This window comes from Rhea pennata, chromosome 1, assembly GCF_028389875.1.
Source record: "Rhea pennata isolate bPtePen1 chromosome 1, bPtePen1.pri, whole genome shotgun sequence".
NCBI lineage: Eukaryota > Metazoa > Chordata > Aves > Rheiformes > Rheidae > Rhea > Rhea pennata.
Window position 1 is genome coordinate 136,018,436 of NC_084663.1, and position 13,943 is coordinate 136,032,378.

The 13,943-nt window shown below is 35.6% G+C and overlaps 1 protein-coding gene across 2 annotated transcripts in view; it reads right to left on the reverse strand.

Annotated features, from left to right (window-relative positions):
• Positions 1 to 13,943, reverse strand: part of GLRA2 (glycine receptor alpha 2) — a 128,879-nt gene that overhangs the window by 70,750 nt on the left and 44,186 nt on the right. For both annotated transcript variants that reach the window (XM_062574500.1, XM_062574492.1), the window contains exons 6-7: positions 13,471 to 13,608; positions 10,785 to 10,999 (exon numbers count right to left, since the gene is read on the reverse strand). In XM_062574500.1, coding sequence (XP_062430484.1) covers positions 10,785 to 10,999; positions 13,471 to 13,608 — 353 coding nt within the window. The remainder of the gene's footprint in view (positions 1 to 10,784; positions 11,000 to 13,470; positions 13,609 to 13,943) is intronic.

A 13,943-nucleotide genomic window follows, 5' to 3' on the forward strand; every position in this document is an offset into this window, starting at 1 on the left:
GTTTTCTTCTAAATGTTTAATATTATTTGAAGTTTTAAAGTGTCTACCAGGATCTCAGTACATATTAGGTCTGACAATGTGTTTTTTCCCTTCTTTAGAGATTTCTGACTTTTCAGAAAATGTCTTCTGAATTAGAATTTTTTTTAAAAAAGTTAAAAAGTCACAAATCACAAACCTGATCCTTTTAAATCATGAAAATTAATTATTTCTGTTATTTCCATTTTCCTTTCAACCTTTCAAGGTATTTCTAGATTGATTAACTTCTGATTTCTGTGTAACAAGACATTTCAAAGGTTTTTTTTTTTAAAAAAAGATGTTTTGGAGAAGTCAAAAAGTGATGTTTAGAAACCAAGAGCAATAGTTTGAGAACCTTTTCCAGTGTTAAAAGAGAACATTATACTAAAGTACCTTTGCATAGCTTCAACAATGGTATTGGTTTTTTGCAAAAAGCAGTTCTTCAAAGAAAATTCCTAATCATTTCTAAAATGTGTATCACTGCTGGAGCACAACTAATACAATGTGTACTACACAGACAAAGAGGATATAGAAAGATCTACTTATTTATTTTTAAATGGCTGAAAACACATTTTCATTCTCTCTTCAGTGTGATTTTTGGTTGCTACATCTTAATTTTTTAAGAGTACAGATTATCAACAAATCATGATGAGGATGATGAGCAAGCACTTATTTTAAAAGTCTGTTTCGCAGACAGTAGAGGGGGGAGCGGGTTAAGATGCTTTTGAACTCTATTGCACTCAACAACTGCTATTTAGGCTGCCATCCTTTAACTAACAGGGAAGCACTGCCGGAGGAAGTCAGCCTAATTGCGAAAGCTGTGAAAGGAACTGACCAAATGAACTCACCATGAAGTGCATTATCCATATCCAAGCAATCTACAGTCTTTTAATTAGATAATCCTTTCAATTTGGGAAAAGCCTTTACTGAAATCTCATTAATGTGGAGAAACTAATCAACTCTCATAGGTGCACTCACTCACAGAGTTTTACCATTAAACAATTTACCACGTATTCATTTGTCAGTCCTCAAATCTTGCCTGAAAAGCATGAGTAGTGTACATTTTTCTGACTTGTAGCAAAACATCTGTCTCTTGTTCCAGTCAATGTAGCAAACGATAAGCAGTTATATCTACACACAGTGGTGTAGTTGGCGCATAACACTTCTAGCTTCAGCAATATAATGTTTTTATCCTCCTTCTAACCAAGCGCTGGAAAATTAACAAAAAGAATTACTCATTTGTTATTTACCATAGAGATGACATTATCCACTTCTAAACCCAATGCTACACTATCACTAAAAATGACAAATAAGCCCCAAAGAGTTAAGAAAACAATCATGTATTGCTCTTCTCACTCATTAGATGGCACGGATAGAGTAAGGAAGACAAAAAAAAAAAAAAATGACCTCATTGCTTCCCAGAGTACCATGTTAGCCATTTTCAGATAGAGAAGAAGCAAATTATTTTTGTTTTCATATCCAAGGATGGATGTAGGCATAACTCAGTTTTCCTCACGGCATAATTGTTGTCCACAGTCATTTTTGACTATGAGGAAACCTGGTAAGTAGTAACAACTGTGATATCTTAACATCTGCTTTAATTGAACTCATTCCATTGACAGGATTTTGTTTTCATTCCAAGCAAATATTATTTTGGCTCAAACAGCAGACAGCAAAACTGCATATTCATAAAATAGATTTCACCAGATAACTACAGGTTCTTTAAAAAAGCAAGAAAGCAATGTAATTGTTTGAATAACAAATAGCAACAGAGCACACTGTCCAGCTCTAAGAGTTTTTAATCATTATCCTCAGACTTTTAGTTACTTAACTTTTTCTTTTTTTCTTCTTCAATTCCATGCAAATTTAAACTGGTTTTAATTCAATTTGATGACCAGAGCACACTCAAGCACAGAGTGGTGCAGTCTAGAAAGTGTTATTCTCATTGCTGTCTATAACCATCTGAATAATACCTTGGAAAATTAAGAGATGTTTTATCAGATGATCAAGCCCTATGAACGGATGGGCATCAGTGCCTCTCAATTACAAATAAATTTCAAAATTAGCCCTCTTCATCATATTTTAGTATGAATCCACAATAAAGTGTTTTGATTGCCATTAAGCATACTCACGAAAATGCCCTTCTGCACAAAAGACATGACATGCAATCGTTTATGTTAATGAAGTATTTTAAATTAATTTTAAAAGTGTTTCAATACACAGTCTTTTGATAGAAACAGTTTCAACTGCATGTGACAAATATTGATACATTCTCCCATTACAATAGCATCCTTATTTATAATTATATACAAGCCTGTACCACTACCTTTTCTATGAATACATGTACTACTGAGCACAATTTACTATGTGTCGTCCTTTTTTCTTTTTTATATAACATGCATATTCTATTGTGATTTAGTCATTTCAGTTCCCCTCAAGCCATATCAGATGTTTGGGCCCAATTCTTCAGCCTTAATCCCTGGTAAAATCAGGAAAGACAGTACGGCATGCTGAGTTTTCAGAGAGAAGGAGGCCTAACATAAGACATGAACTATTGAGTATTAAAGCCCTTTCCTCTCACAGTCCCTTTGCTTTGAGGTAAAATATCACAATTATCTCTAAATTTCTGGAAAGAATAAATAAGGAGGAAAAGAGACTACTTCATCAAAATTTTTAACTTTACTGTCTGTGAGCAATGAAGCATTCTAGAGTGCATGGTAATAGTTCCATGACTTCAAAACAAATTAAATTGTTTTCTTACCAGAAACCAGTTTAGAATTATTTCATTTCAAAACCTGATATTACTACAACACAAAATAGTGTGCCCCACTACTGGTAAATTAAAGTTTTACTTATGTCATATCTCAGTCATTATAGGTCAAAGGACAGTGAATCATCTACTTCCTCCTCCTACAGAAGTTCAGTTGATATACCCTTTAAAAAAAGTAAATAGACTTCCTTTATTTTCTTTTTTGGGGGAGGTTACTGATGATGGTGGAAGGGGTCAATGTTTCTAAGCACCAAGACAAACAAACAAAAATGATTTTTTTCCCAAGTAGAAACATTTTCACAAAGGAAGATAAAAAGACCTTTTGTTCAAGAAAATAAATTCACTCAGTTACGTTATAACTGCAAGAAAACTTTTGAGCAGTGAGATGTCAATGGACCAACTGTCTTACAGCAATGTGCAGATTACAGTAAAGTTCAGACTGGAATGCAGTAGCCTTAAGGTACACTGCAAATGAACGTGTTTTTCATATACTCCAGGGGGTTGATGTAGACTCCATCAACATTATTTCAAATGAAATATTAACAGGACCTATTCATAAGTAATACTGTTAGATGATCTAATACAGTGAAGACTTGGAATGAATGAGCCACAACAGTGTATGTTGTTACTTCAGAGTGGATTTGCGGTGCTTATGCATGTGAAAGAGTGGCACTGCACGCTCCTCTGAGAGCTGCTAAAAGCCACCAGAACATCCTGGAGGGTGCACAAACAAAGCCAGAGAACCCCAGGACCATGCCAGGCTTACGAAACAACCAGCACCCTGGTGTGTACAACAACTTCATGTCTTAGCTGATGCTTGAAATAGGCTCCTCCGAACGCCAGCCCTCCCAAATGGCTGTGTTACAAAACCTTCAGAGGAAGTACCAGGAGCACTCAAACTACATCTCAGAGGTATTCAGACACATCTTATTGTGTATTTTTAGCTGTCTTGCATGGCAGTAACTACTGTTTTTTATAGTACAGTAAATACCAGTGTCTTCACTATACAGAAAATTAAGCTATAAAGTTTAAATTAGTACAGTGGAAAAAAAAATGACTGATTTACTCAGTCTCTTTATTCTGACTTTCATATGGTAAAATATGTTATAGAAACTAGTGTATTAATCATTACCCAGTCAGGTCTCTTTGGTCAGTTTTGTATGGAACAAAGAGCACCATGAAATTCACTGGAATCCATATATAACCACTTCAGGACCAAATGATTTACCAGGACACCTCATCTCTGCATCAAAGCGCAACAGAATAATTTGGCAATTTCTAAGAACAGATTTAGGTGCACTGTGTAACACCTGTGTCCTCCTCCCTGCTGCGGTTCTCACAAGAAGTGTGGATCTTTCTGTTTTTGTCTTCTTACCCTTGCAGCAGACCCAAATCTTTGCTTTTGTAGAATGGCAAAGGCTTGTGGGACAGAAGAAAAAAACATACCTATTTATGATGGATACACGATCACAGTATACACAACCACACCAACATCCAATGTAGTTTTAACTGAGATACTTCTCCCAGTGAAGTTGTAAGTGCATAGGGTAGCCGTGTAAGTATATTCCTAGATCTCAAGGGAGTAAGATTTGTAGCACCTTTTACAAGACCAGCTGATGTAGGAGGAAGAAGCAGAGAAGTATCTGAGCACCACATAGCCTTTTCATGAAGCACTAGCCTGCATTATCAAGCTGGTATTAACGTGGGTACAGTGCTGTTTGTACCGAAATGGCTAGGAAGCTCTGTGTGGTGTACGACTCTGTACCAGATCTTCTACTGCAGTTAAATGCTCTCTTGCCATCAAACACAAACACATGTATAGCTTGCCTGAAAACTATGGATGAGAAGATATAAATAAAGGGGGAGAAGTAAGAATAATTAAATGACACCTAGTTAAGCTATAGAGCAGAATCAGAAAATACCTTTTTTGATCCATGAGTCATGAGAAGAGGTTTATAAACAGCTTACTAGAAGTTTATTTTGTAGTGTTTCGTAGGACTGCATTTTTTGTACAGAGAACTCTATATTTAGTAACAGTAAGTTTATACTGAAGTAATTACTTCAGTAAGCCACAACTTTTTGTGACCCTTGTATTACTTTGAAACATTTTTGATGAAAAAGATAACTTCAGTCTATAGAATTTGTTAAGTAGTATAGAACAAATTTATGTATCAAATTTCAAATACTGTATGAAATATAACAATGGGCATCAAAAACACAATCTGAATCCATGATTTAATTGTACATTGCTTTGCAAGCACATAAAAAGAGGATCCAGCTAAAGCAGGTTTCCCTGAGCTAATAATTCTAACATAAGTAAAAGAAGGGATATGTTATGATATGAACTATATGTCAAAACTATAATGGGATGGGAAAAGAAGAACAAAAAGAAAAATAGCAAACAAACAAAACAAATGAGTGTTGAAACCTTTCTATGTGTGCACGTGACTGAAGAGTCTGTCCTTTTGGTTAGCTGACGATATGACCTGACTTCCTAAGGTTTTGAATAGCATGTTAATTTTTATTATAGTCATGAAAATTGCGACACCTTTGGGATGTTTTCTGAAAATATCTTTCTAATTCCAATCAAGATTCCTTAATAAATTTTTAAAAAGTGGAAGCTTGTTTCAAGTTGCCTCATCAGAACCAATGAACATGTAACATAAAGCAGGCGTTAAAACATTAAAACATGGTAGGGTTTTAGGATCATCAGCTCTTCACAGTAAATAACTATTAAGAACACAATTGGCCTAATCATTTAAACAGTATGTCAAGTGCTCAGACATCCATGTAATCCAAGTACCAATTAGTATGTCTCAAAATAGCTGAATTATTCTGTATCCTATACTTCCTTCTAAGATACTAAGACTAGAGCTAATCTTCTCCCCAAAATTGCTTCCATTCTAAGTTATTTTATTGTTTTTATACTATTGCACCAAAATGTATCACCTCTGTGTATCAAGAGATGCTTTAGATAACATGATTTTGTTATATAAAAGAGTAAGTTATCAACTTAGGTGCTCCACTTCATATGAAAACAAATGAACATAGACTAATAGGATCTCTGAGAACAGTATTTATTCCTTTTTTCCTTTATTGTTATTTTTTCTCATCTCTTCCTCATATTTTTTCATTATGATTTTATTTTAATCTAAGTTCAAAATCAAATATTTGATGGATTCGTGTAACTTTTTTACTTCGTAACTTTCTTATTCAAAAAAAGAGAGTTTACTTCTCAGACTGGCCTGCCAGAAGCCCAGGAATCCTGAAAAGCAGCCAGAAATGCTGTGGGTGTAGATGCATGTAAAAACACTAATTTAGTTCCAAAGGGCATAGATTTCATTGACTTTGGTTTTCAAGACTCTGCACCTATTAGAATATGGTACTTTTATTACATTTAGTACTGCATTTAGTGATCTGAAGCACAATGAAGTGAATGGAAGTAGTCCCAGTGGTTTCAGTGAGCTTTAAATGAAACTTTTTCAGCATAGATTGCTCCCTGGGGAAGGAACTTGCATTCATTAAGCACTATGCAGAAAAGTAACACAATATGAATGCTATACAACTGTGTAAAATACAGTTGCTATCACTTACTTGACTTAAATTGTCCTCAAATCTTTTGCTTTATGGCTTGAAAAACAATTCACTTTCTTGGACTCTTGTTACTAAGGTTTAGTTTATATGTATGTTTTAACAAAGCAGTCTGAACTACACCCAGTTACTAGCACAGCAGAGAACTCTTCTTTCAAATATCACTTTCTAAAACACTTTAAAACTTTTGATTCTGTTGACTCAACAAAAGGGAAGCTGTTTAAAAAGCAATATATTAGCGAGAGAATAATAATTCAATACTCTAAAGATTTCTAACATTTCTCACCATTTCTGCACTACTGTACCTTGATATCCTCCTCTATACTCCCCTAGCTTATACTCTGCTGGAACCATAAAATATGTAGCAGCATATTCTATGTCTATATACCTCTCATGACACCCAGAAGTTTCTCAGTGCATTTGCTAATGAATATAAACTGTCGAACTTGTGCAGTGTTCTTCCAGAAGGCATTGAATCCAAGCACACACTGAGTATTGCATGAATTTAGGTACCTTCTGCAGTGCTAGGTTCTATCAGATGCCTGCTTTGCATGCTGTAGAGTCTGCTGCACAGATGAAGCCCAGCCCACTCTGGATGTAAGGGAGCTCCTGGGCTTACAAAGCCCAGGACTTGCAAAAAATAGGATTTGCAAAATTCAGTGTTTTCTGGCAGTCTCACTGTGGACATGTGGTCGAGCTAATTATCCTTGTTGTATCCAGGATTTCTGTTCAGCTGACCAATCAACAAGAGCTACTGGTCTAGCAGGGTGGACAGATATCCATCTAGCCAAAATTTCCAAGTGCAAATGATGATATTTCCAGAAGAATCTGGATAGAGTATCGGTTGTGGACAAGGATTATATAAGTGAACATGTAGGAAGGGGAACTGATCCCATTAATCCAGCTATTATAGACTGCCATGCCTGGCTATCCCAGGAATGGATTAGCCAACTGGAGGGAAGGAGTTATTCAACCCCAGCTTTCTGGATGAATTCTTTTTCACTCTATAATAGAGCCATTGATGGTAAGGGTAACATATGGTCACACCACCCTTCACCAGTCTTCTGTAACAAACACCGCATTACTTTGTCATTACTACCAAAAAAAGGGGTGAATATTTCTCTGCTGTTATTTCCTATATAGAAAATCGTTATTTCATCTCCATCAAGGAAGCAGGGCTTAGTATTGCTCTAATTTTCCAAACTGTAAAGGAAGAGACTCTGTCTGCATTGTGAAACAGGCACTACAGCTTTTGCTTCCTAGAACAGTAGCTTTGTTGGAATCTAAATTCTCCCATGACAAACTACTAGTTTTTATAACTAAAATTCAGGTTTCTATAAGAAATTGTAAAAACATCTACTGAGCTCTTTAACATCAGCATTTGACCCTATATTCATAGCCAGCATTTCAAGACAATATAAAGGCAACAATTCCACAGAAATAATAAAAAAATTTACCAAAGAAATATATTATATATTATGTTTGGAAGAAGCTTTCTAGATGGTTCTCTTATGTGCAGCAAACACATGAGCCTCAGCTGGAAATAATTTCCTTCTTTTATTTCCTTCTCCTCTTTTTCTTCCTTGCCTTCTCTTGCTTTGTTTTGCCTTGCCTTACCTTGCCTTGCTGGCAGCCTCAGGCTCATGTTTCATTTTCAGCAGCTGAATGCTTAAAGTCTGTGTTGCCATGCCCTACCATTTTGAAAAAATATGCATCAGAATTAACATTAGTTATTAATACGAAGAAGAATGAGTTCAAGGAAACAGAACTCTGTCATATAGTCTTATAGCTGGGTTGAGAACAAGGTGCATGTAATTACTTCTAAACCGCAGCACTTTCTCATCACGTTATTTTAGACAATAACTTGGAAACTGACAAAAAGAAAAAAACTATCTAGGAATCTCCTAAGTACTTTTTTTCCTCAGCCTTCTTTAGCGAAAGGGATTATTGCCTTTAAAGTTGGTGAGTTTCGATACTACTCTTTTTTTGTGTGTGTGCACAACAAAGCTTTAATAAAATAGAGAAAAGTAAGAAGAATAAGTAATAAGAAGAATAATTCAGTAAAATAAAGGTAAAATTAAGTTCTTTAAATATATTTTAAGAAGAATAGGGCACAAAGAGGGAAAGTGCATTTTAATGAAGAGGATGGAAAAAACAGATACAACTATTGTATTCAGAGCTAGGCTGCTTTCACACATCAAGGTTATATCTGTTCTTTCAGAACTCTTGCAAAAATAATACTCCTGTCATCTCTTATTCTGTTAGATATTCATATTTGGAGCAATTTTTAAAATGGATATTTTATTGACAGCCTAACTTCCTGTATCTTGGCAATATATAGACAGGATTTTGAAAAACATTACTTTTAAAGAGTTCTTTGGGGACTTCAGCTCTAACACTGATTTCATTCAATTCTTTTCATTTTTTTTTCTAAATGCATTTCAGCTGCATAGATTTATTAAGAAATATAATTTTCATATTAAGTTACACATGGGGTTTTGAAATAGTTACGCGCCTTCACGATCAACAAAAACTTGTTTCTCCTTCTTGTATGACATCTCACTGGTGATGTGAGACATATTTGCAAACATGGTTTTATAACTACATATGCACATGGAACGAGTTTTGAAGCACTTCGGTTCAGATTAGTCCCATGTTTCTTCACAGGAATAAAGTCAGCATATTCTGGATCTTCCCAACTCTTTTACTCAATACAAGCCCAGAAATTTGGCCAGTAAGTACTTCTCTACTCCCTCAAGGTAGAATACAAAGGGGAGAAATATTTCAGCTGGATCAAAAGCATATAATGAAATTTCTTTTTGAGTAAGTGTTAGCACTTTAGGCTTGTTAACACAGCAGACCATCTTGGCAGGCTGTCGTAGACCTGTTGGAAATGTGGTTGTAAATCTACACCATGATGTACTACCTCTCACCATGGTGTACTACCTCTAATTTTCAAGCAAGTTAATTCGGAACAAACTTGGAATTTATCAGCATGGAATCATGTTGCACCATCTAGATGAAGTTTTTGGTGACTCCAAACTTGCTACCTAGAGAGCCTGTATGCTCCTTGTCTAAGCTTGTCTCTAAGTTAACTTTCTCTTCAGAGTGTTCAGTTAGCAATATTTACTGAATTGTCTGCACCAATGTTAAGAAATTATCCATTTGAATGGATAATGTATGAAAGTTAATGTATGAAAGATATTTATCTTTATATTTTGCATGGAAAAACATAGACATCTCCAAGTGAACAAGTGAAGCTGAAACAATCTTTGTAGTCACCTGATTTTAAAGTGCCATTAGCAGCAGAAGAGTAACAGTCTGTGCAATTTTTTAAGCCTCCCTATATCTGCTCCATTTGAAAAAATAGAGTATTTGGAATGATACTAAATATGATACCATAGAATAAAATACAATATGCTTCTGGAATGGACCTTAATCTATACAAACACCCACAATTTGTGCTTTCATTGCTGCTAGCACAGTTTTGTGATCCCAGTCCTTGTAATGATGGACTTCTGCAAAGAGGACACTTCAAGGAGCATACCTCATGGCCCCTTAGACTATTACAAACAGATCTTCTTCTGAATTCTCTTCTAGGAAATTGTACAAAACCTGAGCAAGCACACGAAATTATGGATATGTCTTGGAACGCTACCAGAAGGATCGTTAAGGCTGTGCCCCTAGTGAGAAGAGCTGTCAACCCAAGTAAACAGAGAATACAGTTTGCAGTCTGTAATCCCACATAAAGCAGCTGTCTTAGATTAAAAAAAATATACAAAATTCAAGTGAGAGGCATCTTATGTGGGTAGACAGGATGGAGGATTGGGAACACTTGAATTCAGACTAATTCTGCCATGAGATAGAAAAAGACATCAGCATTCAACATGTCACTGAAAATTTCTCCAGAGATATCTTTCATTTGTCTGTATATATAAAAATATAAATATATTTATACTATATATATATACTTATATATGCAGCAGAATAAGTGCAATATCTGGCTGTAGCAAGATATTTTTGAGTCTAACATCCAGAAAACACACATAGACTTTACAAAGGCCCCAATGAGATTAGATGTCTTATTTTCATGAAGGTGCTTTCAGAAATCTAGTCAGGAAGATAAACACTTTGGAAAATCTGGCTTCTAAATTCTGAAGTATAAGTGTCAAAATTAGCAGTAACTCATTAAAATCAATATCTTTGAACCTTCTGGCCATTCCATAAATTGACAGAAATCCTCCTCAACTCAAACACAAGGGTTTTGCAATAATTTAACATCTCACTGATACCACTTTCTCAGGTATTCTTATTAGATGAATGTTTACACATACCTTTCAGAAACATCAAAAGTTGTACAAATATTTCTTGGTAATAAGAAATTGGTGATATAAAATGATTTCCTTACTTTTGGGAGAGAAGCTCTGGATCCTGAACTTTGAGTGGTCATTGTCAAAACTGTAGTGATACCCAGTGCGACTCTAGCTGGAGCAGCATCCATGTTGATCCAGAAAGAAACCCAGGATAAAATGACAATCAGCAGGCTAGGAATGTACATCTGGATTAAATAGTATCCCATCTGACGCTCCAAATGAAACTTGACTTCAATGCATGTAAACTTTCCTAGAACATGAAATTACCTTCATAAATGCTTTTTGTACATTTTTGTCTTATTTTCTGAACATAAGTTAGCTGCCTGGCCTCTTTTCTAACCTAACACTAAAAACTGGTCCTGATACACAAACATGAGTCATCCTTTTGTTGCGCTCTAGCTTGAGAGGTGACCACATGATATTCCCACAGAAATCCTAAAGCAGACCTGTGCCCAATTCTTCAAAGTAATTGAGAAAATGAACAGTAGCACAGTTGTTTCAGTGCCAAAAGATATACTGTTTTTTTATCAAAATTGAATAAGATTTTACGTTAGTCAAATGCAATGTTTAGTATTAAAAGGTGAAAATATTTTGCTCTTTTAATCGGACAAGATGAAACAAACATGTAATTATATAGACAAGAAGTAAAAAATTAGTCTTATGGTTCTGTGGTAGATTATACCCTGTTTCATTCTGATCATGTCATTTGCCTGTGTCTGTGAATTACTTTTCACAGCAATATCAACTCAAAGTCTACTCTGCTACTTTTGAGTTTTGCCAAGAGTCTAACTCCAATAAATCCACAAAAATCTCTTGTGTAAGTTAAGCGATTCTTTAAACAATAAATAGCTTCTCTATGACAGACAGAGGAGCACAGAAGTTTAAGATCTCCTGACCCTGGAGCTGGTGTTGCAGTGGGTGTTGCAACATCCCAAGTTGCAAAAGCTCATCAGTTACTAATCCAGTCACTTTGTGCTGCTCTCCAAATTACTGCGTATCCTGACTGTGGTGAGATACTGAGGAGGATCTCACTCAAGGCAGACTAACCCATGTACATTAACTCATGCCTGCAATGTCATGCTAACTGTTTCGAAGAAATCCTTCTGCGCTTGCCAGCTAAATGTGTTGTCCCTCGTCCATCCTCTGGGGAAAGGGTAGGGTGGCCCTGCGTGCAGCAACGGTGTTAAAATAGCTCCATCTGGCAGTGGGTCCCCAGAGCCGGCGGTGCAGCCTGGACAGCGTGCATGGCACTGCCGGGCTGGGGGGGTGCCTGCCAGGAAAGGCTACAGCCTACAAGAGCTTTTATTCACATTGCAATTTAACTCCAAATCGGGGCTCCAGAGCAGACAGTAATATGGACGTCCGTAGCTGAAGCGTTCCTTTGCTTGAGTGCTACTTTTCAGTTCCCCTTGCCATGCTACACGCTTTTAACTTTGGTTAGGAGCTTTCTTCCTGTGGAGTGGGAGCTACTAATTGGTGTTTTTATCCTTTGCAGGGAATCTCGATGGGTGTACGAGGAAGCTGTTGCCTGAAGGGGCATATCCCCTTCTCTCCCTCCTCTCTTACTGTTGATATTCCACCTTGCAGAGTGGTTATCTGACAGTAAATAATTAGAAAAGCAGCTGAGCTCACCTATTCAGATTTCAAGTCATGCAGCGGGAAATGGCTAAATTTTGTATCAGTCGAATTACAAGTGGTAAACTCTGTCTGTTGGAATTTACTCATCATTATTCCCTCTGAGTGTGAGAAATGGGGGAAGTCATAGCAGTTGCTCTTTCCACAGCTACTGGACTGAGCATCACAAAGTTTTCCTTCTCTGGCACTTCGAGCACGAAAATGAGAAACAGTATTTATAAAAATTAAAAACAATAATTTTCTTTTGAATGTGATTTTATTTTTGACAGAGGCAGAACCTCTCATGTTATGTTATTTCACCAAATGAAACAAATATAGTTAATGCAACCAGATTGGCTCTTATACTGAAATGATGAAAAAGCTATTTTAGATGAGAAGGATTATATCTAATCCCAGGAAGCACCCAGCAAACCGTTCATAAAAATCTCTGAATGCTGTCCCTATTAAATATACTCCAAGCAGCTAAATCCAAATTTTTACAGAGCTCTCTCTGCTCTGTAAAGCTAAAGATAGAAAACAGTTGGATGTTTTTAATGACAAATCCAGAATAAATATTACATTATTAAGCAAACATTTCATTTCTCAACATTTCATATTTATAAACTATTCAGATCATCAATGAAAGCAATGTGTTTTCAAATAATACATCTCATAAATTAGACCACACATAAAAAACTGGTGAAAATTTGATGTTTTTCCTCATCAGCACTTTGAAATCTTGGAGAAATATATCAGGTTCAGAAAAGTCAGTATTTTAAAGCTTATGAATCAATACTTAAGAAAAAGATTCAGTTTGATAAAAATGTTTCATTTTGAGGAAATCAAACCAACTATTTTTTTTCCAATTTTGTCATTTACAATCAATTACAATGTTTTTAAATAAAATGGAAAGATGTTTGGAGACAAAATATATTCCAAACAACAAGAAAAAAAAGAGAGAATTTCTCTTTTTTCCTTATATTTAAAAATAATCAAATTTTAATTCCAAAATACTTTGTTTTCATCTCATCCATTTTCTCCCTCCACATATTGCCCACAGATACCATTAGGCACAATTATTGATAGAAAAATTAGAATAATGCTCACCAGTGTTGTAATGTTTTGTGCAATAACCAAGTTCTTTATCTTCCTTCAGAATAAACTGTGGCAAGGTTAAACCTTCTGCAACTTGCACAGGCCCATCACTTAACCATTCAAATATCAGATCATTCATAGTATAGCCAACTAAGATAAAAAAAAAAATCAGAGTGTGTTAGTTGGTAGTGAGCTGGGAAACACAAAAAAAATTATTAAGTCTGAGAAATGCCTCCTATCTCAATAAATGTTACCTCAGTTATATCCTTAAACCATCCAATTAGCAGCTCCACTATTGCTATTAGTTAAAGTTTACTATTGCTGTGCTACTCCAATATTGTAAGAGAAACAAATATGTAGCACAATTGTTTTCTGAAATGCTGCCTTGTTTTTTTTCTAAAAAAATGATTTTGATGGCCCATAAAAGATACTGTTTACAACTGAAGTAGCATTTCACTCTGCCTATGTATCATCCTCTATTTTGC